Source organism: Chionomys nivalis, chromosome 4 (genome assembly GCF_950005125.1).
Source record: "Chionomys nivalis chromosome 4, mChiNiv1.1, whole genome shotgun sequence".
In the NCBI taxonomy this organism is placed as follows: Eukaryota; Metazoa; Chordata; class Mammalia; order Rodentia; family Cricetidae; genus Chionomys; species Chionomys nivalis.
In genome coordinates, this window is record NC_080089.1 from 94,133,584 (window position 1) to 94,158,527 (window position 24,944).

At 44.1% G+C, this 24,944-nt stretch overlaps 1 protein-coding gene across 1 annotated transcript in view; it reads right to left on the reverse strand.

The window, feature by feature from the left end:
• The window catches only part of Clstn2 (calsyntenin 2), a 578,116-nt gene that overhangs the window by 66,679 nt on the left and 486,493 nt on the right, over positions 1-24,944 (reverse strand). Inside the window, exons 7-8 of the mRNA XM_057766626.1 lie at positions 21,402-21,650; positions 15,115-15,236 (exon numbers count right to left, since the gene is read on the reverse strand). Coding sequence (XP_057622609.1) covers positions 15,115-15,236; positions 21,402-21,650 — 371 coding nt within the window. The remainder of the gene's footprint in view (positions 1-15,114; positions 15,237-21,401; positions 21,651-24,944) is intronic.

Here is a 24,944-nt window from a genome sequence, read left to right on the forward strand (position 1 = left end):
TAAATCTCAACAAAATAAAGGCATAATGGTAAGCAATATGGCACTTTATGGAATGGGGGGCTTAGTCTAACACTTTAGTCAAATTACTTCCATTTCCAGAGCCTCAGCTGCAGAACTTACAAAATAGTCAAGATTTGACAACAAAAGTAACTGTGTAGTTTAGACCTGATGCTTAGAAGTCAGGATATTTTTGGAGTGAGATAGAATAGCATTTAGCAAAATCTAGTTTCCTTTTTATTCTTAAATGTAGTGTGTTACCATGTAATTATTTGCTATTCATGCCTCTAAGGCCACAAAGAAACAAGGTGATCATAAGGCTTGCTTGTCTTTTGATTCCCATTTCTGTTGTCTCAAGAAAGCTACCATCTTCTAAGAAGCCAAGGGATGCAGATGCTGCTTCCTAATGAGGCCTTCTTCCTTCTAAATATGCACTGATTGTCAAGGTGATGGAGGAGGTTCATTATTTAGAGGCATAATTAAAGGGCATTTCCTTTAGCTAAACTAATGAGCAGTAAGTGCAGCAATATTTGCATGTTTAGACATTAAGGATGGAAACAGATGACTCGTAGGAGATTAGGAGGAAGCAGGGAAGGTAGAACAAATTAATCTCACTGCTGGGCTTCCAGGGTTATTGCACTTCAAGACTTCTTCAAAGTGGAGGTCTTCTCTGGGAAGTTGGTTCTACTGTCTTCTCTTGTTTTATGGGATGATTGTCTCATTACTATTCCTCATAAGTAATGTCACCATGGTGATTTGAATAAGAATGTCTCCCACTCATGGTTTGAACCCCTGGTTCCCAGTTGGTGCTGTCATTTGGGTGGCTTTAGTATGTATGGCCTTACTGGAGGAAGTATACCACTGATGATGTGTTTTGAAGTTTCAAAAGCTTCATGCCATTCCCAGTGCACCTTTTTCTGCTTCTTGCTTGTGGCTCAAGAAGTGAGGAGTTTCTTCCTCAACTTTCTTTTTCTTCCTGCCATCCATTCACTCTGCCATCATGAACTCTAACCCTCTGGAACCATAAGTGTAAATAAACCCTCTCTTCTTTAAGGTGTCTTGGCCACAGCGTTTTGTCACAGCAATAGAAAAATACCCAATACTGTGAACTCTGCTGCAAAAAAATGCTAATGCATGATTTTTGATCAGGAACCTGCTTCTGGGTTGGCTTCTGTGCCTTGTTCTAAATGCTTGGGGTCATTGATATTGGCTTATTCTTGTTAGTTTGTATATTCACAAAGATTACAAATGCTCTTGTATCAAGAAGAGTGGCTTTTTTGAACAAAATTCAACATCCCTTCATAATAAAAGTCCTAGGAATCAGGGGGGTCATATCTCAACACAATAAAGGCAATGTACAACAATTCCAAAACTTAAACTATACTTAATGGAGAAAAACTCAAAGAATGTCTCACTAAAATCAGGAATGTCCACCTTTTCTCCTCCTGTTCAATATACTGCTTGAAATATCTTAGCTGGAGCAATAAAAGGAGATGAAGAAGATACAAAAATGGAGGCACTTAAAAAATCAAAATATCCTTCTTTTTAGGTGGTATGATTCTATAAATAAAAGACCGTAAAGACTCCAGTAGGAAACTCCTACAGCCGGTAAACCTGTTAAGCAAAGTAGCAGGCTACAAAATTAACACATAAAAACCAGTAGCCTTTTTATATACCAATGACAAACATACCAAGAAAGAACTAAAGGAAGCAATCCCATTCACAACAGTCTCAAAAAAATCTTACATGGAAATGGAAGCTTACAGTGAAAGTTTAAGATACTGAAGCAAGAAATATAAGTTGCCGGAAGATGGAAAGAATATTGTTAAAATGGCCATCCTACCAAAAGGAAATCTACAGGGTCAATGAAATCCTCATCAAAATTTCATGAAATTCTTCACAGAAAAAGGTTGGAAAAACCTTTTCTTAATTCATGTGGGAGTGTGTGCATGCATGTGCTCTCTCTCTCTCTCTCTCTCTCTCTCTCTCTTCTTACACACACACACACACACACACACACACACACCAAAACAATAAACAAGAGACCAGGATAGTCAAAGCAGTCCTGAGAAATAAAAATAATAATGGGTGGCTAATGATCCCTGATTTGAAGTTATACTACAGAACCACAGTAATAAGACATTGCAATATGGCATTAAAACAGACACACTGATAAAGGTAATAGAACTGAGGATTCATACATAAGCCCACACTTCTGCAGCCGCCTGACATTTGACACAGTCCAAACATATTTATTGGAGAAAATATGGCAGCTACAACAAATGGTTCTGGTCAGTCTAGATAGCTACTAGATCCTTCTTTCCCACTATACACAAAACTCAACTCTGAATGGATCAGATCAAGAACCTCAGCATAAGATGTGACACTCTGAATCTGATAGAGAAGAAGTAGGGGAAATGCTTCAACTTATAAACAGAAGAAAAGATCTTCTAAATAGGACCCCGGTAACATGGGTATTAAGACCAGCAACTGACAACAGGACCACATGAAGCTCAAAAGCTCCTGTGTACATCACTGGAGTGGAGTCAAGAGGCAGCCTGTGGGATGAAAAGGATTTCTGTTTTTACTAGCTGTACATTTGACCAGGGTTAGGATCTAGATTAAACAAAAAACTTAATAAGGTAAATACCAAAACAAACAAACAAACAAACAAACACTCCATTTTAAAATTGTAACTAGAGAGGTCTTAAGAAAAAAAGAAAAATGTCTGAGAAATATTTTCTTAAATGTTAAATGCCCTTGTCCATTGGGAAACGAAAATTAATCTACATTGAGATTTCATCTCACTCTAGTAAAAATGAGTAAGATTTTTAAAAAATGACAACAAATACTGCTATGAATGTAGTGAAAGAGGAATGTAGTGAAAGAGGAACACTTTTTCACTGTTAATAGAGTCGCTATGAAAACCAGTATGGAAAACCAGTTCCTCAAAGAATAAGAGATAGTTCTACCATATAATCCCACTATACCATTCCTGTGCATATCCCCAGAGGACTCTGTATCTCACCTTGGAGATAGTTGCTCATCCATGATCATGGCTGAGCTACTCAAAATACATTTAAAAAAATGAAAACAGCCTAGCTGATCATCAACTGATAAATGGATGAAAACGCAGTTTCTACATATTATTTGGCTGCAAAGAAAAATGGAGTTGTGAAGTTTGCAGGCTAATGATCGGAGCTGGAAACCATCAGTCTGCGGAAGTAATCCAGACTCAGAAAGACAAATGCTACAATCCTCTCGTGTAGACAGATGCTAGCTTTGAATCTTGAGATACGCAAGATTAAATGTGAGTACCTATAAAGTCAGGAAAATAGCAAGGTCTTGTGGAGGGGCTATTCGAAGGGAAAGAGATAGAATGAAGTGGTTAAGAATAGGAAAATGAGAATAGTGGAATAGGGAGGTTTAAAGGGGGCATAGGGTAGAAGAGGGAGTGTAAGAGATGAACATACTCAAGATTAGAAAAAAAATGAGAATTGCCATATTGAACTCACTACTGTAGACACTTTCTAAGACATACATTAAATTGAGTTACCCTATAATGGAGAGATAATCCCTCTCCTGAGCACCATAGGTTAATATATGAAAAGTTTAGTGCAATGTATGGGTTGACTCTCTTTGAGTGGTTCATCAGTGGGGCTCCATAGACCTTCAAATTACAGGCTATTGCCATTGCTCTTGGATACCTTTCGGAACTTCATGGTAAGATCCTATTGGTGAAGATAGCACATACTTGAGCCGTAGGACATGGAGAAATCAAGCTGGCATCAAGCTGGAGGCTTCGTCCCTATTTAGTTTTCATGGTGCTGCATGGTGCTATGTACGTTACTGGGAGAAAAAATAATCAACAGACTTACCTAGCTTTGAACTATGCAAGGTACAATAATGACTGGCTTGGGAATGTATGCACACTGGTACAATATTGTCACAAATGCTATGGGAGTGACCAATGACTCTTTGATTGGACAAAGTATTAAACTGCTCCCCTCAAGTTCTCATCTTTACAACCATAGGTTAGTGATTCTTTTAGCCTGCATCAGAGAATCTTGTTTTTACAGTAAATGCTCAGTAATGCAGAGACACACAACTGGTCAACATGTGGAGAATTAGAGACTATCAGGTGCTCAGTTCTAAATGGGAAACTCCTCCTCTCAAGACTCGAGGATCATTACAGAAGAAGGAATGAAAGAATTCATAAGAGCCAGAGGTACTGGGCATTCCGAAGCAAAACAGTGTTCTCTGACCATGACAGGGCTGATGTGCACATGAACTCAAAGTGATTGTGACTACACTCATGAGACCTCCATGAGATCAAGACAGTCTAAAGCTCAGCCTATGGGAGAGAAGTCTCTGAGCGCTACTGAAAAGGGATGGCTCTTTTTTTTTTATTTTTATTTTTTTTTATTCTTTTTTAATTAAAATTTCCACCTGCTCCCCGTTTCCCATTTCCCTCCCCTCCTCCCAAATATTGCCCCCTCCCCCCACTTCCCTCCCCCTATCCCCACTCCTCTTCTCCTCCCCCCACTCCATTCCCCCTCCCTCTCGATACTGAAGAGCAGTCCAAATTCCCTGCCCTGCGGGAAGACCAAGGTCCTTCTATCTACGTCCAGAAAGGTGAGCGTCTAAACAGGCTAAGCTCCAACAAAGCCAGTTCCTGTATTAGGATCGAAACCTAGTGCCATTGTCCTTGGCTTCTCATCAGTCTTCATTGACCGCCATGCTCAGAGAGTCTGGAATCAACCCATGCTTATTCAGTCCCAGACCAGCTGGCCTTGGTGGGCTCCCAATAAATCAGTTCCACTGTCACAGTGGGTGGGTGCAAAGGGATGGCTCTTGTGGGAACAAAACTTAGCTTTCCTCAGGCATTCTGGCTCATGCTCCAGTAGATAGTTCTACACACATATACATACAGGGAACCCAATTCTACTTAGTTGGTTAAAAAAAAAATAAGATGTTGGGAAGAGAAAGCAGTGGAGGGAATAAGGGAGAACTTGAAGAGGAGGGAACAGGGAGATAGAGCTGACCAAAATGTATTATATGCATATATGATATTCTTAAACACAACAGCAAAAATTCCTGTGACCGTCAGAACTAGACTGAACCACTCTCAAGTGCCTGCCCCCAGGTCAATGAGTTACGTGGCTAACATGCAGCCCTGAGACTCTTCAACAACTATCACATGTTAAAACAGTGCCTTTCCCTCTTGGGCTATGGGCATTTTAAGGTCATCTTCAAGGCTCTTCTATTTGTCAGATTAGAACTATGGGAGCTCCTTGCTATGTCTTTTTCTTCATCTCCAACCTGGGTGCTCGGCCTAGATTTTGTAGAGTTAAAGATTTGGTAGAGTTAAAAGAAAGTACCCAGTATGAAATTAGAGCTAAAGTAATGATGTTTCCGAGGCTCCTCAGTGCATAGGGACATCCTACTGATCAGTGCATAGGGACATCCTACTGATCAGTGCATAGGGACATCCTACTCCTCAGTGCATAGGGACATCCTACTGATCAGCGGCTTCACCTCTCCTAAGGAAAAGGGTTATCATTAGAATTGGCCATTTTACAATCAGATTCACCTATGCTAATTTCTCGTCCTTTTGGAGGTGGAAAATATCAGTCACACAACTAAAGCAAACTTTTGGGTTCTATGCTGAGGTATCAGCTCCCTTCTTTCCCACTGGCACTGATGCCGGGAAGAAACTGGAAGGGTAGGAGCACAACTCAGCCAGGTCGCCTCTGTCAGGACCACCCGAGGCTCTGGCAGCTTAATTCATTATCTGAAGGGAGATTTCATTACTGAGCATCCTTAACTGTGTTGCCACTCTTTCCTCATTTAACAATAAAACAATATTCTGTTTAATGTTGGTTTATTGCCTTCTTTTTCACACTGCTTTTAAATATGTATTAAGGACTGTGTGTTGAGAACACACAGTCATCGCCTCTGGGCAGAGATACAGACTAAAACACAAATAAGGATTCCATGGGAGTTAGAAGCTCTGTTAAGCAGTTGCTGCTTAGGGAAAGGGAACCTGAGAAGGGTCAGGCAACCTTCCAGCTCTAGACTCCAGCAGTGGAGGCGAGAACAAGAGGCACTGGAGCTGCGTAAGGGAGAAAGCAGCCTTAACTCTGGACTCTGCACTCTGCAGCCTGACCCATGCTTTTGCATGGGATCTTCTGAAAAAAAAAATGAAGTAAAGCCTTTCGAGTAATGAGAGAAATCTGAGAAATCTGACTGAAATCGACTCTTCGAGTAAATGGCCCCTGTGGGATTGCCCGCTAACTAGACACTCTCAGCGATGAGATGGTGTCCCCAGAAGACACTGATGGGGTTATCTACCCCTGGGCTTTTCCTCTGGTTAGGTATCGGATGCTTTAGTATCTAATGTGCTAATCAATGCTTCACCAAAGCCCCCTGCTTGATCTCTGTGTTGATCTTCTGCTCATATATACAAAACCTAAGAGAGACAACTTAAAGGAGAAAATATTTATTTGAGTTAATGGTTTCCACGGTTTCAGTTTGAGGTTGGGTCTATAGCAGTATATGAGGGAAAAGGCTATTCACCTTATAATGGCCAAGAAGCAGAGGATCAGAGAAGAAGGGTCCAGGCACAAGATGCACTCTTTAGAGGCCAATCCCAGTGACCCATTTTCTCCATCCAGGCCCCACCTCCCTATAGTCTGTTAGGCCATGAGTTCAAAGGATTATAGTCCACTGATGAAATTAGAACCTTCACAGTGCAACCAGGTCTCAAAAGGCTCATCAGCTTGAAACCAAACCTTCCACACATGAGCCTTTGGGAAACAGTTTCAGATTCAAATCAGCACAGGGTAAATTCATATTAGCACGATCGACTGTAAGCTAGGGGAAAGCTCTGTCAAGACAAAGAGGTTCTCCGGTTTGAGTTTAACATTCCCAGACTCAAACGCAGCATGCCATCCTTCTTCCAATGAAGGCAGGGTCCTTTTTCCCTTTTCTCTTTGCTGGTCCCTTAGGCTAAAGTATAATACATCCTAGAGAGGAATCTGCCCCTTGTGCAGCCTCATCTGTAGGCTAGTGAGAAACTGCACTAGGTGGAAAGCCAGGCACAAGATGGGAAGGGAGTCATTGTTAGGCAACTTCCCCCTCCCTCTGTCCTAGGGCTTTTCTTGAAGTAAGAACGCTCAAGAAATCTATGGTTGAGGTATCTACACCGGTACACAGAGGAGTCCATAGGCCTGTTGTGAAAACACAGCTCAGGGTCATCTCAGTAAGAGGCAAGGAGATGGGACACGGCTTGATTTATGATTCCAAGACCTCCCCAAGGCTCAAAATGATGTATTAGTTTCCTTTTGCTGCAATAACAAATCACCTCTAACTTTGTAGCTTAAAACAACATAGATTTATGATCTTACTGTTTTGGAGGTCAGAGGATGAAATAAGTTTCAGTAGACTAAAATCATGGCACCACCATGGCCATATCCCTTCTGGCGTTCTAGGAGAGAAAGTTTTCCACTTTGTAAAGGTTGCCAAATTCCTTGTATCATGACCTCTCACACTCTAGTGCATCACAAAAATAATCCAGAACAATCTTTCCATCTCAAGATCTTTAACTGCTCACAGCTACAAAACGCTTTTTGCCATGTAAGGGAATACACCTATGTGGGTTAGAGATCAGAGGATGTGTGTCTGCCAAGGTGGCTGCCTCAGAGGTACTCAAGTAAAGAGGCATGACACAGAGGAAATCAGGGGCAGCTGTGCAGCAGGGACCAATGAAATAATGAAAGGTCACTGCTAGGCAAATTTAAGATGAAGAGAACTTGGCTCAGCAATGGGTTGCATGGCACCATCTCTCAAAGGAGGCAGAGCAGGTGAAGTGAGGATGCCTCTTGCTGCTTTTTCAGAGCATAGGTCACCGAGTGCCTGCATTGCTGGCCCGAGAGGAATGCACATGCCTTGAACATCTTAGGACCATTCTCTGTCAACACCATGAAGCCATGTAGCTACCTCTCCCCCAAGAACTAGAAGATCTGCTGGAGATGGAAAGAGACTGGGGAGGGGTGGGTTCCAAGAAGATCAGGGGCAAATTAGTGTTCCTACATATAGAGAAGTAAAATATCTAGTCCTCTTTGTACATGATCGTGACAGTCGTTGAATTTGGGACCCTTGGTGTGCACATTATTGACACAAAATAACCATGCAAATTGGTCTCTTCAAAAAACCTGTTTGGGAGTCTATGTGAGAAAACAGAAGCTCCATTCAGCCTTCTCTGTCTTTTTGGGGGCCCTGCTCCCAGAGGAAGGCAGGAATCTCTGAAGACAGCTTACAGGTAGGGATGCTGAGCAGGGCAGTGATACCATATTAGAACAATGCCAATCTGTCCAGGAGTGAGTCTTTAATAGCAGAATTAGAGTGCTGACAATGCCCAATTATTTTGCTCATTAAGATGACTGGTCTGTCTGGACTGACCATTCTCTAATTAACTCCCTGGCACTGGCTATCATAATGATTGAACGAACCCATTTGACTCCCAGTGTGACTGAATGGGCAAACGCAAAGAAACTGATTTTGCATCATCCTGACACTCCATCTCCAGGAATAAAGGATGTGGTCTTTTAAAATCTTCTTCTAGGAGCTTTCACATTCTACGCAAGAACAATGGACTTGATAGGCAAAGGCCTTGGATCCAGACAAATGTGTGTAAATCTTGGTTGCGGGAAAATCGAGGCCTGTGACTGTCTCCATTATGCAGAAAGATAAAGCTCATTGTCGATACTGGTGGCTAGGATGAAGCGAGTCCATGTGCTCATAGCCCTCCTCCCTCCATGTGGCCTGGAAGTGTTGGTTTCCATGCACAATTCCCTCTCCAGGGAGGTGAGCGATGGAGCTGGGAGACTGAGAAGCATCAGGAAAGGCACAGTGAGAGGATGAGGAGATGGCGCACAGGGCAACGCTCCTGTCATCCAAGGACCTGGGTTTGGATCCCTAGAACTCATGTAAAGCCAGACATAGTAGAGAAAGTCTGAAATTCAAGCACTCTATGGCACGATGGGAGGGAGAGGTAGAAAAATCTCTGGAAGCTTGAGAGACAGCTCACATTGCAGAGTGGCAATAAGAGACTTTATCTCGAGTTCTGGCATGCATGCACCCAATTTACACACATACAGAGATTTCTTTTTAGAAGGACATGATAAGCTTTGTTTATGAAGATCCAGATGTCCCAAAGAGAATGTGTTTTTTTCTGTTGTGGTTTTTTTTTTTTTTTTTTTTTAAATATCAAAAGCGCCTTTTATTTATTCATTGAACAGTCTCAATCTGGTGGCCAGACAATAAAGGCACACTACAGAATATTTGGTTTGGCCTAATGATACACATTTTTAAATGAGACCATATTAAAAATTGAGATGGCTTACATGAAAACATGATTTTCAGCTTCCAGATAGTTGAAAGTACAGTGTCAGGCCAGATTTTGTATGACCTGGAGACAAATCTGTAATTCACCCAGCCAGGCATCTGGCTTCACCTGGCTGGGTCTCTCTAAGCCTTGCTGCTTCTCAGTAACCCAGTGTTTTGTGAGTCTGGAACTCTTACAGGAGAATATTGCCAGGGAACATTCAGTGGCCATGACCCAGCAGATCAGTGAGCATCCTCAGAGCAAATCATTGTCCCTGGTGCACAGGCAAGATGATGGTTAACCAAATGAGACCAATTTCTGCCTCTCGTGGACTGTGTTCTTCATGAATACTTGTTTACCTCATATGAACTGGGGTACCTGTGCTCTCTCTGTTTCATTGAGGTTGTCACTCAGGGTCACTCCGATGGGGACACCAGAGGATACCATTCTAATACCAACAGTTCAATGGGAAGATGATCAGAATTCACAACACTGAATCAACCATATCCAAATAATATTAAAGCCTAGATGGCCTGTGGATTGATAAACCTTCCCTGGCTGTGATGGGCGCTCTTGTCTGAGTTTGCACATGACTGAATGCCTAGCTTGAGGGATTTGCATTAGTAGATCCTGAGGTAAAAAAAAAAAATCCTATTAAAATGATGTTTCCCTTGCTGTTAGCATCACTTCAGTGAGATGGCCTGGATTCTCAGAGGCATTCCCTGGGGCTGCCTGGCTAGACTTACAGGCGATCCATGTGTCTTGGCAAAGGTCTTTTGGGGTGTAAGTACAGGGAAAAAAGGTGGAAAGACATGTTGTCCCTGGGGCATGAGCAACTTCTTTGCTCTTGGCTACCCCTGGAAAGTTATGTAGGAAACATCCTGTACATTATTTCCTAGTTTCAATGCCAAAAAGGAGCCAGCTGTTCAAATGTGCCTCTGATTGCGGAGACAGGGACAGGGAACATTAGTTCCTGTCACTGGCTCTATGTATTGTTCTAGCCAGAGTTACATTTGCTTGACTGCAGTGTGATGCATGTCGTATCAGACTTTCCAAGTTTGTCCACCCATAATGTCATAGTCTTACATTGAATAATAGATACTTTGATTGTAGCCTGTTCTCCTGGGAGAGACATGACACAAAAATCTACTCGGATTTACTTCAGTCTGACCTGCCCCACCATTCCTGAACTCTTATCATTTGGGTCCCATTCACTGTCTGTCATCTCGGATGCCTGGCTCTGCACATGGACCTTTCCATACCAATATTCCATCTGGATGCTTCTTTAGCTTTTATTCACAGGCCCACATCAGACAGCCCTGCCTCTGTACCTACCAGGTATCCGCCTTTCTGACCAAGCACTGACTGCATGATACTCTAAACTGTCTTTTTGACCCATGAGGTCATGAAAACTTCAAGATAGTAGAGGCTTTTAGTTCTATAGTGACCTTGGGAATGAAGCACAGAGTCTAACTTACAGAATAAGCTAAGTAGGACAGAAATCCAAAAGCCCCAGAAGGCATTAGAACCATAAGAGGCTTTGAGAATGTTCATGGTAGACCAGGAGCTCAGTTGCACATGGCATGTTAGACCAGTTTGAATTCTTGATGGCAAAGGCCAGCTGTAGACTCACTGATGGTTAATCCAACAGGATCCTAGAAATAGACTGACAAGGTAACAAGATGAACACTGTTTAAGGACTGAGAGAGGAAGAACAAATGGGTCAATTAAATGAATCAAATGTTAATTCATCACCAGAAGTTTTTTTTTTGTTTGCACAACAACATTTTTTTTATTAATTAATTAATTTAATTATTAAAGATTTCTGCCTCTTCCCCGCCACCACCTCCCATTCCCTCCCCCTCCCCCAATCAAGTCTTCCTTCCTCCTCAGCCCAAAGAGCAAGCAGGTTTCTCTGCCCTGTGGGAGGTCCAAGGACCACCCACCTCCATCCAGGTCTATTAAGGTGAGCATCCAAACTACCTGGGCTCCCACAAAGCCATTACGTGCAATAGGATCAAGAACCCATTGCCATTGTTCTTCAGTTCTCAGTAGTCCTCATTGTCCATTATGTTCAGCGAGACCGGTTGAATTTTGCATACAAATGGACGGAAATTGAAAACACTATCCTGAGTGAGGTAAGCCAGACCCAAAAAGAGGAACATGGGATGTACTCACTCATATTTGGTTTCTAGCCATAAATAAAGGACATTGAGACTATAATTCGTGACTCTAGAGAAGCTAAATAAGAAGGTGAACCCAAAGAAAAACATATAAGCATCCCCCTGAATATTAACCTTCATCAGGCGATGAAAGAAGACAGAGACAGAGACCAACATTGGAGCACTGGAATGAAGTCTCACGATCCAAAGGAGGAGCAGAAGGAGAGTGAGCACGAGCAAGGAACTCAGGACGGCGAGGGGTGCACCCACACACTGAGGCAATGGGGATGATCTATCGGGAACTCACCAAGGCCAGCTGCCCGGGGACTGAAAAAGCATGGGACAAAACCAGAAGTTTTTAAAGAGATCTCTGGGTTTTTCTTCTCTCTGCCCTCTCTTTCTTCCCCTCCTCCCTGGCTTCCTTGTGTTTCTCCTTCCACATCATTTCACTGTTATGCAGACATTTTCTGGGTACCAATGGGACACTCACACTGTCCACTGTAAAGCTGGAGTGAGTAAGACACCAGCCTACTCCCGGGAGCTCAGCACTAAGCAAGCAGACAGGAGGGATAACTGTGATTGGAATGCAAAAGAGTAACAAGAGTCTGATGAGCAAGGGGACAGATGCCCTCTAATGTATGCCAGGGAGGTTCCTGGTAGAGAAGCTTCATCAGTTATGTATGTTCTGGGCAACAAGCTGTTTACATGAGAGAAACTTCTGATAAGATTCTAACGTCATAGGGAGTTGAGCAAGAAGAAAGGAGGTTCTGCAGGTTGGCCTACACGGGTACTGTTGAGAGTTCCTGTGCCCACCTCAGTACAGGTTCCTTCTTTTGCTTGGCAACCATCCTCATAAGCTGGGGCATCTGGTAGCAAGGACTCCTTCGACTTTCAGAAGATGCATTTCTTTCCAACGGAAATGCTGTAGACTGAATTCTGTCCTCCCCAAACTTGCAGTCTGAAATCTCAAACCCTGGTATATTTGGAGATACGGCCCAAAGCAAGCAACTGATATGAAATGAGGGAGCGAGAGTTGGGACTTCACATAACAGGGCTGGTTCCTTTTGAGAGGAGCAGACGTGAGAGTCTCATCTTTCTCTGGAACTGAGGACAAAGTGGGTGATCAAAGTCCTCTGTATCCAGGAAAAAGAGCTCCCATTAGGACATGTATAGATAAGCACTTTGACCTTCCATTTCCCACCTTCGTTGACCACATAAAAGTAAACTTCTCTCCCTTAAGCCGTGCAGCCCAGGATACTTGGTTAAGGAGGCCTGAGCAAAACTAGATACAGATGAAGATGGAGCTTAAGCCACGTTTGTAGGGTTCCATAATGGCTACAAATATTTTTGCAGAATAGGCATAATTCTTATCTATGAATTAATCAGTTCTACATTTTAAATCAGCATGCTCACCACAGAAATCGCCCAAGAGAAAGGACAGGTGCTAACTATGGCTTTCTGTGAGCCCTGAGTAAGTCACTAGGCTGGAGTCTCTTGCCTGGAAGTCCCCATGGAAAGCATGCAGCAGAGCTGGGAATGGCCTCACATAAGCAATGTGCCTGGGACAGAGCAGGCAAAGAAGGAAAGAAAGGGGGGGGGAGATAAGGAGAGAGAGAGAGAGGGAGAGAGGGAGGAAGGGAGAGAAGGAGGGAGGGAGAGAGGAAGGGAAGAAGGAAAAAGGAAGGAAAGAAAGAAGGAAGAGAGGGAGGAAGGAAGAAAGGAATAAAAGGAAAAAGGAAGGAAGGAAGGAAGGAAGGAAGGAAAGAAGGAAAGAAGGAAAGAAGGAAAGAAGGAAAGAAGGAAAGAACGAAGGAAGGAAGATCCATGGGACCCAGGTAGTTTGGAATGTGCTCAGTGACTCGGCCCCTCCTTAATTGCCTGACTTTCAGAATTTTACATTCACTATATATTTATCTACACAACCAGGATTCCTTCTTTGTCTATTTTTAATTTCCAACCCTGCAACTTCATTTGCCTGTATCCTTGTTTCTCAATTCCATCTCAGAAAATGCCTCGGGGTAACTATAATTATCTCCACCAGTATGGCAATGTTCTTATTAAAGAACCCCTCACAATATGGAATTTATTTTAATTCACTTCAATTTGTATTATATATTTTAAAACATTCCATAAAATCCATCTGGCACGTCAGGACATAGCTGGGAGGTTGCTGAGAAATCATATAAACAATGTCAAGATTTTACCATTCCTCCGAGTCCCAGAATCCCTAACACAAAGAAGGAACTGCAGATGAACACACATGCTGCCTTTTCGGTCTCCTAGGATCCAGCCGGGTAGCATTTTCTGTGATCAGGCCAGACAGTTGCCACTGGCTCCCCACACTGCCCTTGCTTTGCTCACACTGCAGAGGTTCCATTAGCGGAAATTCCCGGGGCTGAGGAAACTGGGTCCCACAGAGCATCCATGGGAGTGTCTGTGAGGATGCAAGGGGCAGCAATCGCTCACATCTCCGCAGGAGTGATGCTCGCTGAGGTTAGTCCCACTGGGAGCCAGGGGAGGGGGTTAGGAGAAGACAGAGAAGAGGCAAGAGTAGAAAGGAAACAGAAAACATGGGATTATAAAACACTTGATCCTAGAAATGGTGAGATCGCAATATACCAGCGGGTCGAGAATGGAGAAAATAGTTCTGTAGGTCACAGAACACACAGCGTGGGAAGAAGTTAAAGTAGAATAAAAACAAAGCAAAGGGTTGAGACCTGAGACACTGGGGACTATACAATGAGCATCGTTAACTGACATCTCACCCTTACCTCTTGCCATTCTCCCTTTTGCTTATTTAAGACTGTTTTTTAAAAATAAAACCTTGCCCACGTTCACCTCTCGGGGAAGGCCCTGTCAGTCTTGCTTCCTCACTGGGAAGCACCCTCCCCCTGAAGTGAGTGCACTCCGGCAGTCTCAGTGCTGTACAGCCCTCAGGAACTCACGCTTCAAAGCTCTGGACTCAACCCAGACCTGTGATTTGTTGTAGAGAAGTGTGATGTACCAGGCCCTGTGATCAAGCCAGAAAGTGCCAACAAGTCAGCTTTCCCACTTCTGACAAAAGAAGACACTTCTTACAATGGTTCATGTCATGGCTTTCTTCAAAGTCGTTAGGTCCCTGTTCTCAATCACCTGTCATCAAAAGCAAGCCATACTGTCACCCAAAGGAGAAAGGAAACCGTCAAAGGCAAGAAGTGAGACTCAATGACACCAAGACCAAAGATGTGTCAACAGAGATCTTCAGTTGGGCCTGGAGTCAGGACAGACATTTTCCCATGAATTCAACAAAAAGCAAGTGGAGCCGATGCAGGTGCACAGGTACACAGGTGCACAGGCCCTCTGACCCTGTGGCATCTCAGCTGGCACCTGTGGCCCCTTTCCCTCCTACAGGCTTTCAGGGGGCAGTTTCCACCCTGACTTAAGAGGCTATGTACCTTCCTGAACTGACTTTTCCAAAGCCAAGAAATTGAGCAGACCTGGAGAGAGTCTATCCATTGCCACCACTCTGAGAGCAAACTCATGGTCCCTGCAAAGGAGAGAGGAGAAGGCATGCCCTGAGAGCCTCACCTGGTCCAGCTTCCAGTGAAACTCTGCGGGGCGGAAGGTATCCGCCTGGTCGAAGTCTTTCCGCAGGAGGAAGACGAGGCGGCAGTTGTGCACATACAGGGCGTAGTGATGCCGGTTCATTTCTGAAAGGCAGAAATGGGGTTGGGGCATGAGAGGATCATTTCCACCCAAAGAGTCTTGCGTTATGTGGCTAGGCAGTTTAAAAGACAAAGGAATGGTCGCTCTCATTTTCTCATCCATAATTGGTTCTGATTAATTTCCCAGAACATATGTTGGAGAAGACTTTGAAATGGAATAAGCACTGGGAGGGCCCATAAAAAAAAAAAAAAAAAAAAGCTTCTTTGGAGAAACTATCTTGCCTTTAGACACTGGCCTGAAACCTCTTCTCCATCAGATGCCAGTGAAAGGTGATCATGTTGGCAAGCTTGTGGTATGTACTCACAGGGGCTCTCTGCCAATCCCATCCATCCCTGGGCTCCTCTAGCATGGGTGATTTCTCCTGGAGTTCTGGGATTTGTTTTATTTTCTCAGTCTTGACACAGTGACCACAGAACACATCTCTTTTGTCTTCCTAATCTATGCTAAGAGGGCCTGCCTTGCTTTTAGCTGCTAGGAGGAGACAAATTGATTTTCCAGCATTAGACATAACTCTGTGGCTCTTCAAAGCGATGAATAATCCCCCCTCCCCAGGCACAGTGATCAATCAATGGAACTTTTCTGCCTCTGATGAAAAGACTTCCTTACTTGCTTAGGAAATCTTATGTCATGGTTTTCGCCATGACACTTACAGCCACAAGACACTATGAATTGGCAGGAGATGAGCTGTTCTGTACCAACATGAAGAAATCACATTTTACTTGGCTGTAGAACACAGAGAAATTTACTAGGATGCATGGCACACTCTAAGTGGGTAAATGAGTAGATGGGCCATGTATAGGGATGAACATAGCCTTACATTTAGACTTCAGTGGAGGGCTAGAGAGACAGCTCAGTGGTTAAGAGCATTGTCTGCTCTTCTAGAGGACCAGGGTTCAATTCCCAGCACCCACATGGCAGCTCACAACTGTCTGTAACTACAATTCCAGGGGATCCAACACCCTCACAAAGACATGAATGTAGACAAGACACCAATGCATGTAAAATAAATCTTTAAAAAAAAGGACTTCTGTGGAACTGCATCTTTGGTTATATTAGGAGTCATCTAGCTTCTTGGTGTCTCAGTTTCCTTATCTGAATTAGGGTAGGGAGGGTGGAGTAGTTTCCTGTACATCCTGTGTAAACCTTGCAATGAAGTCAACACTGGCCTCATTTCTAGAGATGAGCATTAATTGGCTCTGTCTAAATAGGCTCCTGTCAATCCCCCAACACAGGAACTTGTTCAAGATGCCAGCCCAAGATCAAAAGAGAGGGCCATTCTTCTGGCCACACGGCCTCTGCTGAGAACTGGCTGGGAGGACTTGGTCTAGACCAATGGTTAGTACTTTCCTAGGTAGTTCTGGGATGGGTACCAGCAGAATGTGAACCCAAGGGATGCCTTCTTTCCTTGGGAGAAGTGCAGTATAAAACTAGAGGTCTCTGTCTTTGCAGTCTTATTTGCTAATCTGGAACTGGTACATGTGAAGACACAGATCTGAGAAAATGCATAGAAAAACTTGTACCTTGATCACAGTTTACCTACAAGAGGCTATGAAGTCAACAAAGATCTGGGAGTTTTCAGGTACAAGAAATCTACATTCCCTGCATTGGTTTGATTTTAAAGTTCTCTGATATCATTTGATCCGGACTTCCCATCTCTGTAATGAATAGCATCTTAATTGCTACAGTGAGGAAATGTGTGTAAAGCATCTGCCTGAAACAGATGTTTAGTGGCTGTTGGTTATTATAAAGGCCATTGCTGTGCCTTGGGACTACAGCAGTGCAGACAGCCATGTTAGGTGTTGTTTCTACCCAAGCATCTGCATTCTCTAGAACCCAACCCAAAAAATGGCAGGAGGATGGGCAGTTGCTGCATGTGCCCAGTTTGGAGGGAACCACTCTTAACCTCTGGGTTGGCAAAACCCCTTGGGCTTGGTTATGAGTAGTCTACCAAATGCTTTTTTGCCCCTTCATGATTATATAATAGATTTTCTGTGTTCCTACTAACTGTTAGGAAAAGGAAGGTAGAAATATTTTTTTCTGCCTTTGTTAGCTTTATTTGGAATCAACTGGGGTGAAGAGATGGACCAGGAATACTGGAAGAACAGACCTCCTCTGCTAGAGCATCTTTCAGCCTAGGCCCTTTCTCCTTCCCTCTGCCTCCCTACTGCAGACTCCTGGATCAACACACAAGCTAAGGAGCATCTCCTGATCAATCATCAGGCAGCAGGGAGTGAGGAGGTTCCCACCTCTTCTCACACTTGAAATCTTTCTGAGCAGTTTTCTAGTCACTTGGGGGCTGTGGGCACACCCTTGTTTTCTCATAGGTGGGAGGGTCACTGTAGTCCTCCCTCCTGGGCTGATGCTCTGCTACTGCCAGGTCAGGCTGGTCCCCGCGTCTTAGGATTCCCAGTAAGAAATGCCAAGCACTGTGTTTGTCTACTTAGCATCTACAGTTCCCAGCTGAACTCAAAGTAAGTGGGGTGAATCCCCCCAAGCAAGAAGAGACCCCAGCTGCAGGGCAGAGGTGCGGGCATGGAGGTGGTATGGAGCAGGGCAGGAGTTGGGGAGGAACTGTGAGTGGTCACAGGCAAGAGCATCACTCACACAGAGAATGGGAGACAAAGGCCAGCAAAGGCTCAAGCATCCCTTGTGGCAGAGGGACCGCTGTGTGTGTACCTAACCCTTTGCAATTAGATGTACTGTTAGTTGATTCCCATACCCTGTCATGGCTGGGTGAGGGCCCTGTGACCAAGTTCTGGGAAGTGGAAGGTAATGATTAGAGATGAAAAATACAGCCTTCTGTCTTTGACAATAAAACTCTCTAATACTCAACTGTGTTCTTTCCCTTTAATGGCTAAGTATAACCAAAATGAACAATGCTAGGATTCTTGCCTCAGAACACCTGAACCGAGCAGAGTTTTGTCCTCCTTACCCACCACTGAACAAACAAATGAGGAAAACCCTGAGAGGAGAGTGGTGGCCACTGAGGGCTTTATCAGCAGTAACGATTAGAGTTACTTCTCTCTCTTTCTTTCACGCAGTTAACCTTCGCTGACTAATCAATTCTGCCACCCAACTATTTATAGATGACTTTATAATGGACCAGCATTAGCAAATTTTGTTTTGTTCACTAAATAGGAAGCAATCTGACGTTCATGAAGGTCAGTTTCATAATTTTCTCAATATTTATATTCTTTGACTTAGTCATCCAACTTCCAGCCGGGAAACAGTCAGAAATGTGTGAATGTTAGGCTCTAGAATGCTCACCACAGCATTGTTCTACTTGCCTTTGAAGAGAGACACTCTAAGTAGCTGACAAAAGAAGCCGTTAAATAAAGTATAATAAATCCACATGGCAGAGTTTTAAGCTGGAATACAATTTAGTTTTTAAAGATGATTTTATCTGTCAGGCATGGTGGTGCATGCCTGCGATCCTAGCACTTGGGATTTAGAGACAGGAGGCTCAGAAGTTCAAGACCACTGTGGGTAGAAATGTGAGCTTTTTGTCACACACCCCTCCAAGAAAAAAATACTTTATTACATGGAGATATGACCTTGGTATAGTTATATATGAAACAATAGTCCCATGTGTATTATGAAAATAAATTGAAATGGGAAGAACATTCTTATTCATAGAGATAAAAGTAACATTTTAATGAAATAGTCTGTTATCAGATAATGTCTCTTCAAGTGTTTGGATTTTAGGTGGCTTGTATATTTTGAGACTTTCCTGTGCTTTCTCCATTTCTACTGCAATGTGTATCACCTTGCCACTGTAAAAATTTCCTAATATAAAATCAAAGTCCTAATCAGGCCTTGATTAAATCATAATATTTTGTATTTATAGTACTGTCCTCCCAGGGAGCTAAGATAGACTGAAACCTTTACACCTTCTCTGTAACAATCTTTTTTAGATGGATATTTATGATGCATGGTGTGTGTGTGTGTGTGTGTGTGTGTGTGAAGGTCTGCATACATGTATGGGTACAAGAGCACAAACTTGTATTTGTGGAGGTCAGGAGGCAATCTGAAGGAATTGTTTCTCTCCTTCCAAGGTGTACGTTGCAGGCATGAAGCTCAAATCATCAGACTTGGAGACAAGTGCCTTTTCCCACTATACTGTCTCCTTAGCCCTCTGTGCCAACCTTTAACTAACTGTAAGGTGTGGCTTCCTGCAAGGGCAGAGTCGAGGCACGGGGCCTTGCAGGCCTGAGGTGCTGAGCATCCTGCTGGTGAGCCTCTGTAATAGGGATATATTATTGCAGACTGCAGTCACACGTGCCCAGTAGAGTTCCTCTGAGGCTCTGAACTGTGGACCTAGGATGGGGCCCTGGCACCCACATGTCATAAAGCTTTGCTGGCTTATTCTAACAAGAGCCTGTGGTGCCTCTGTTGTAAGAGTCTGGCTCTCGAGTGTGCAGTAAGTGCCCCTAGACACGCATACACTGTCTTAGACAGTGGTGCTGTGCTGGCTCATTATGCTAACTCTCCTGTTTCACTTGTCCTTGTGTAGGCAGAAACACTGTTTGGTTTCTCTATTTCCCGGGAGCGTTTGACACATATTCAAAAAATACGCATATCTGCAGCTGCTAAGTCTTGATCAGTTGTACCATCCTGAGGCCTCAGGGGGACTTTGAACCTAGAGCCATTATATCCAGAGCAACCACCAGGTGTTGCTAGGACGAGACCACTAAGCCCAGCCCCAAGATTAGTGCAGGTCTAGGACATCTTTCCTGCATGAAGATCCCAGAGAAAAATCTATCGCTGGTGCTGATTCCTCCTACATGGACTAATCTTATGTGTAGGTAAAAGTCAGGCAATCCTGGCTTAGTGTCTCTCTAGAAAAAAAAAACACATCAGCATAGACCACAAGGATCTATGGATGGATGGAAAACATAGAGGTCTTATAGTGACATGAAATGGAATAACCTTAGAAATAGTAATGATGGTGCCAGGGATATCACCTCAACTAATGGTCCACTACTTCTGCATCCTATGAAATGATTTCATATTTTAATTCATACTTATTTCCTCCACTTGGCATATGGGGAAACTGAGGCTTATGGAGCTTAATAACTCCTCAAAGGTCACACTTCAACAAAGGTGAGCTGTGGACCTGAGCTGTCTGACAGCACGTGCTGAGCTACCAGTCACTCTCTGTGCTGCCTTGCAGATAGAAACGCTGATTTACCCGAGTGTTTCAACAAAAGTTACATTTGAAATCAGAGACAGGAATCATAATTAAAGACAGAGTTTAAAACCTGGCAAAAGATCTCAAGACATGTGTGTGTGTGTGTGTGTGTGTGTGTGTGTGTGTGATGTGTGCTCATGTGCACACGGAGGCACAGTGACACATCCATAGGATGTGAACTTAGCAGAAGCTAAACTGACATTCTGGTTCCCGTGTTTAGTGGCTGTGTAACTAACTACCTGGGACAAGATGGCTAATCTCTCATTGAATGTTTCCTTATCCTTAAGATGGGGGACACAATAATGCATTCATCAAATTTCCCTCATAAAGGTTCAGAAAAGGAGTAGTTGACACCAACCATACATTCTAAGTGACCAGCAATGTTCTGAGAGCTTGGTGTATATTTAAATTACTTAATCGGTATAAACAGCTCATGAGGGAGTTGATACTATTACAAGATGAGGCATCTGTAAGTGATGGGGCATGGTCAATCCCCAGAGCTACCTTGTGCTGGACTAGCACGAAAGAGAGGTTCAGCACCTGCTGGCTATCATTGTACCCGTGCAAACTACTGCTTTAAGTTGACAGGATCCTTTTATTCAAACGAGGGCTTTTGAAAACACTTGTATGATACAGTAAATGTGTAGTTTCTTTGTTGCAGGTGGGATGAAGTCCTCCTCAACCCCCCGCCCCCCAACAGCAGCCCTAAGTGCTTCCATAGACAGGGGCGTTCTGAGGAAGTCAGTTTGAAGATAATTGATCTAAACTGCCGCATTCCTTTAACAGCTTTTCTTCGCACTCTTCCCTAACCCTGCTTTACCCAAATCCTAGAAAATCAGCAGTTGGAAAACCAGAGCATAAAATGCATTCCCAAGCTCACTATTGTGCTTCTATCTTAGCACACTCACCACAGTTCCATCTGTCCAGACATCGGGGACACAGCAGGTTAGAGACTCACCAGTTTTATCTGAGTTACAGAGGATGGTTTCCTTCTCGGCTCTCACGCCAGGGCTGGGGCCATGTTTCATCCACATAGTGATGGTGAACTGGTCTGTCAGGTTCTTGGGCACAATCCCATCGGGGATCTTGGCACCCTGCCTGCCATCAAACTTGAAGATCATCTCACTGCTGTCTACCAACAGTCCCGCAGTCCAGTTGGTAGCCGCGCTAGGGGATGGCAAAAGGTCGATGATGCCCGAGGATGCTCCTACAAGGGGAAGAGATGAAAGCACAGTGGGTCTTTCCTGCGGGTGGGAGTGTCCTTGCCTTTTGACTTCTGCTTCCTTGTCAGAATGCAGCTAGTGTATTGAATGAGGTCTGGGCTCGTTCCTGACCTAGGTGGCTCAGAAAAGAGCCCAGTATCATTCCAACCTCTGACTGGCATCTGGTCTGCTTAGGTACACATTGGTAACTTGCAGAGGAAAGTGATACATATGTCCAGGCAGGTATAATCAACTATTGTACAAGGAAAAGCGTGAGAAGAGCCTGAAGTATCAGAGAACGAACCACGGGGCTTGTATTAGCTTGATTTCCTGCAGGCAGCCAGGGTTTAATTTGGGTGAATGGATTCATTCAGGCACCTATCAATCAATTAACCTGTCAGTCATTTGTTGAGCATTAACCCTATGCCTTGACCCGTGCTAAGGTCTGTCCACATGAAGGTGAATCAGGTACTTATTACCATGGACACTCTAAGAGACAACATAGTATGATCAGGGTTATGATTGGGGAAAATTCCGGATTCTCATCTCGAGAGAAGGTGGTAACTCACTTTGTACACCCTACATTTCTCTACAGCCATTGGTTGAAGCCAAATGGTACGGTGCTTGAGACCAGGGGCCCTGAGGGCTGCAACACTCAATTGAACACTTGGATTTGACACCTGGCAGCTTGATTTGGCAGCTTTGTGACTGGAAACATGTCCCTTAATCTCCCTGACTGTGTTACCTTCCGCGGCGTAGGTGGGGACCGAATAGGATTATGCATTCAAACTTGCAGCTAAATGCTTAACACACGATGAGTGCTCTCTCAGTGTGAGCTACAATTTTATCAACACCAGTACTGTGGGTTTTTGCCAGGCTAGAGCAGGAGGGTTTATTCCAAACAAGCAAGACTATACAGGACCCACCTCAGGGCAGCTTTGTGGAAGGTTAGGGAGAGGGAAGTGCTGGCTGTTCTCCTGGGAGGACCCTCGGCCCCAACTCACTCTATGGAGCAGTAGCCTCTGTTTAATAGAAACAGGGCTCAGTTGCTCAGGTAAGACGGGGGAGGGGTTGGGAGCCTCCTGCTACGTTCAAGTTTGATTAGTTGGGGAATGCAAGCTTTGCCAGGACTGTGCGGGCGGGGGGGGGGGGGGGTCTCCGGGCAAGGCACGCAGTAGACATTGTAAACGTTGTGTTGGTGGTATGAAGGTGAGAGCATATGCCTCCCGCTGAAGATGCTGATGGGTGGTGGGAAGTGTGCACTATCTGAGGTCTGTTGGGTCATTGGCCTTTTGACCTCTGCAGAGCAGAAGGTCATCTTATCCAGGGTTTGGGTTTCAAGGTCAGCTGTCATGGAAAGTCTCCTACCTTGGAAACTCCTCAGGAAGGTGCTACATTGGAAACCAATATACTTCCTTATAATGTACATTTTAGCCAGACTTCCCTTTGGGTTGGGAATGGACCATCAGGCACATTCATTGGCTTGGAGTGAAAGACTATACTACATTGGAAAAATATCATTCCCTTGAGCACAGATACTCTACTTTGACTGCATTAAGTTCATCCTGAAAGGGCCTTTAGCAGGGCCATCCTTGAGAAGGCGGGGGATGCAGCCTCTCCATTCACAATTCTGTGAATCTGTGGGAGGTACGGGCAGACTTGATGTCATGATTCACACGGGCATTTTCTAGAAATGCTGCCTGTTCTGCACTTGATACTTAGTCCCCATTTCCAACTGTCCTTCTTCTTTTACACACCCCCTAAGAAGCTGGTAAAGGCTTGGGAGATGACACAATCAGTAAAGGCATGCCTCACAAAGCGTAAGGTTTGGGTCTCCAGAAACCACATAAAAATCCAGGCACAGTGGTGTGTGTCTGAAAGCCCAGAACTAGGAGGGAGTGTGTGGAGACAGACAGAACCTGCACCTGGAGGCTCCCTCGCTAGTCAGCCTAGCCAAGTCAATGAGCTTCAGGTTCAGTGAGAGACCCTGACTCACAAATTAAAGAGAGTGCTAGAGGAGAGAAACCTAATCCTAATACTTCTGACTTCACACACACACACACACACACACACACACACACACACACCCCTATGTTCTCATGTATGCACATCTACATTAATAAATACATACTCACACATACACAAAACACAACAGACACACAATACAACATATACATAGCAGGAAAAAAGAAGGGAGGCAGAAAGGCTGAGAGACAGGCTCTAGCAACCCATCCAGTGCTCAGGTGGCCACCCTGCCTCTTGTCTGTGCCTTGCAGCTCTTATCATAACTACTTATTCTCACCTCACAGTGCTTCCCCTGGTGTGTGTGTGTGTGTGTGTGTGTGTGTGTGTGTGTGTATACTGAATCAGTTTGTCTTCCTTGGGCAGCATTCTCCATATAGAGGTAAAAAGGACATCAGTCAAAGTGGCAGCAGGGAGAGAACAGCGTGTAGTTTAGGAGTGAGAGATTCGTGACGTATCGGAAAGTTCATTTCCCCATCACCCACAGAATCGTATCACAGCAGCCTCTTTTACTGATAACTGCATTAGATCCGACTCTGGGGTTTGTGCGTCATAAAGACAACCAGGGACTCAGGCGCGTATTGTTCGCTCTTGAAACCCGAGGTAGCTGGAGAGATGCAGGCTGATCACTTAGATCCCCAGAAAAGTCAATAGAGTTTATCCAAGAACAGAGCAGAGATGCACGTACAGTATCTTGGTGGGGTGTTATCTGGTTTGCCATCAATGGAGCAGCCAGGGTGGCATACAGGGGACCCGGGGTGAGGCTTAGCAGGGCTGGGAACTGTCACCTGAGGTTCCCTATATCGTTAAGAGGTTTTCTGTACCTGTGGAATTTACACAGCACTTAATTTAGACTAGTGAAGGAATGGAGTAAAAAAATTCCCTCAAAAACAGATTTGGAAAGAAGTACACAGAAATGTGTGACATAACAGGTGTGTTGGAAGCAAACTGGCCAGAGTAACAGAACATTCCAGAACAGGGATGCTCAATGGACAGAACTGGAATCCATCTTTCTTATACTTTTACTTTATTGTCTCCAAAGGAATTTTCTACAGACACAGAGCGGATGCCACACCATAATTACTGAAATACTACACCTGTTCCTTTATCATACATCTGACTGGTGAATACCACTAGGATCCCAGCTGATAGGTAAGAGGCCCCAGACTGAGGGATCCCAGAGCCCAGGTTCCTTCTGAAGCTCCTCACTCAACTGGAACAAAATTCTATACACACTTTTTGTGGAGGCAGCAAATGTGGAAACCGGAGCCCATGGA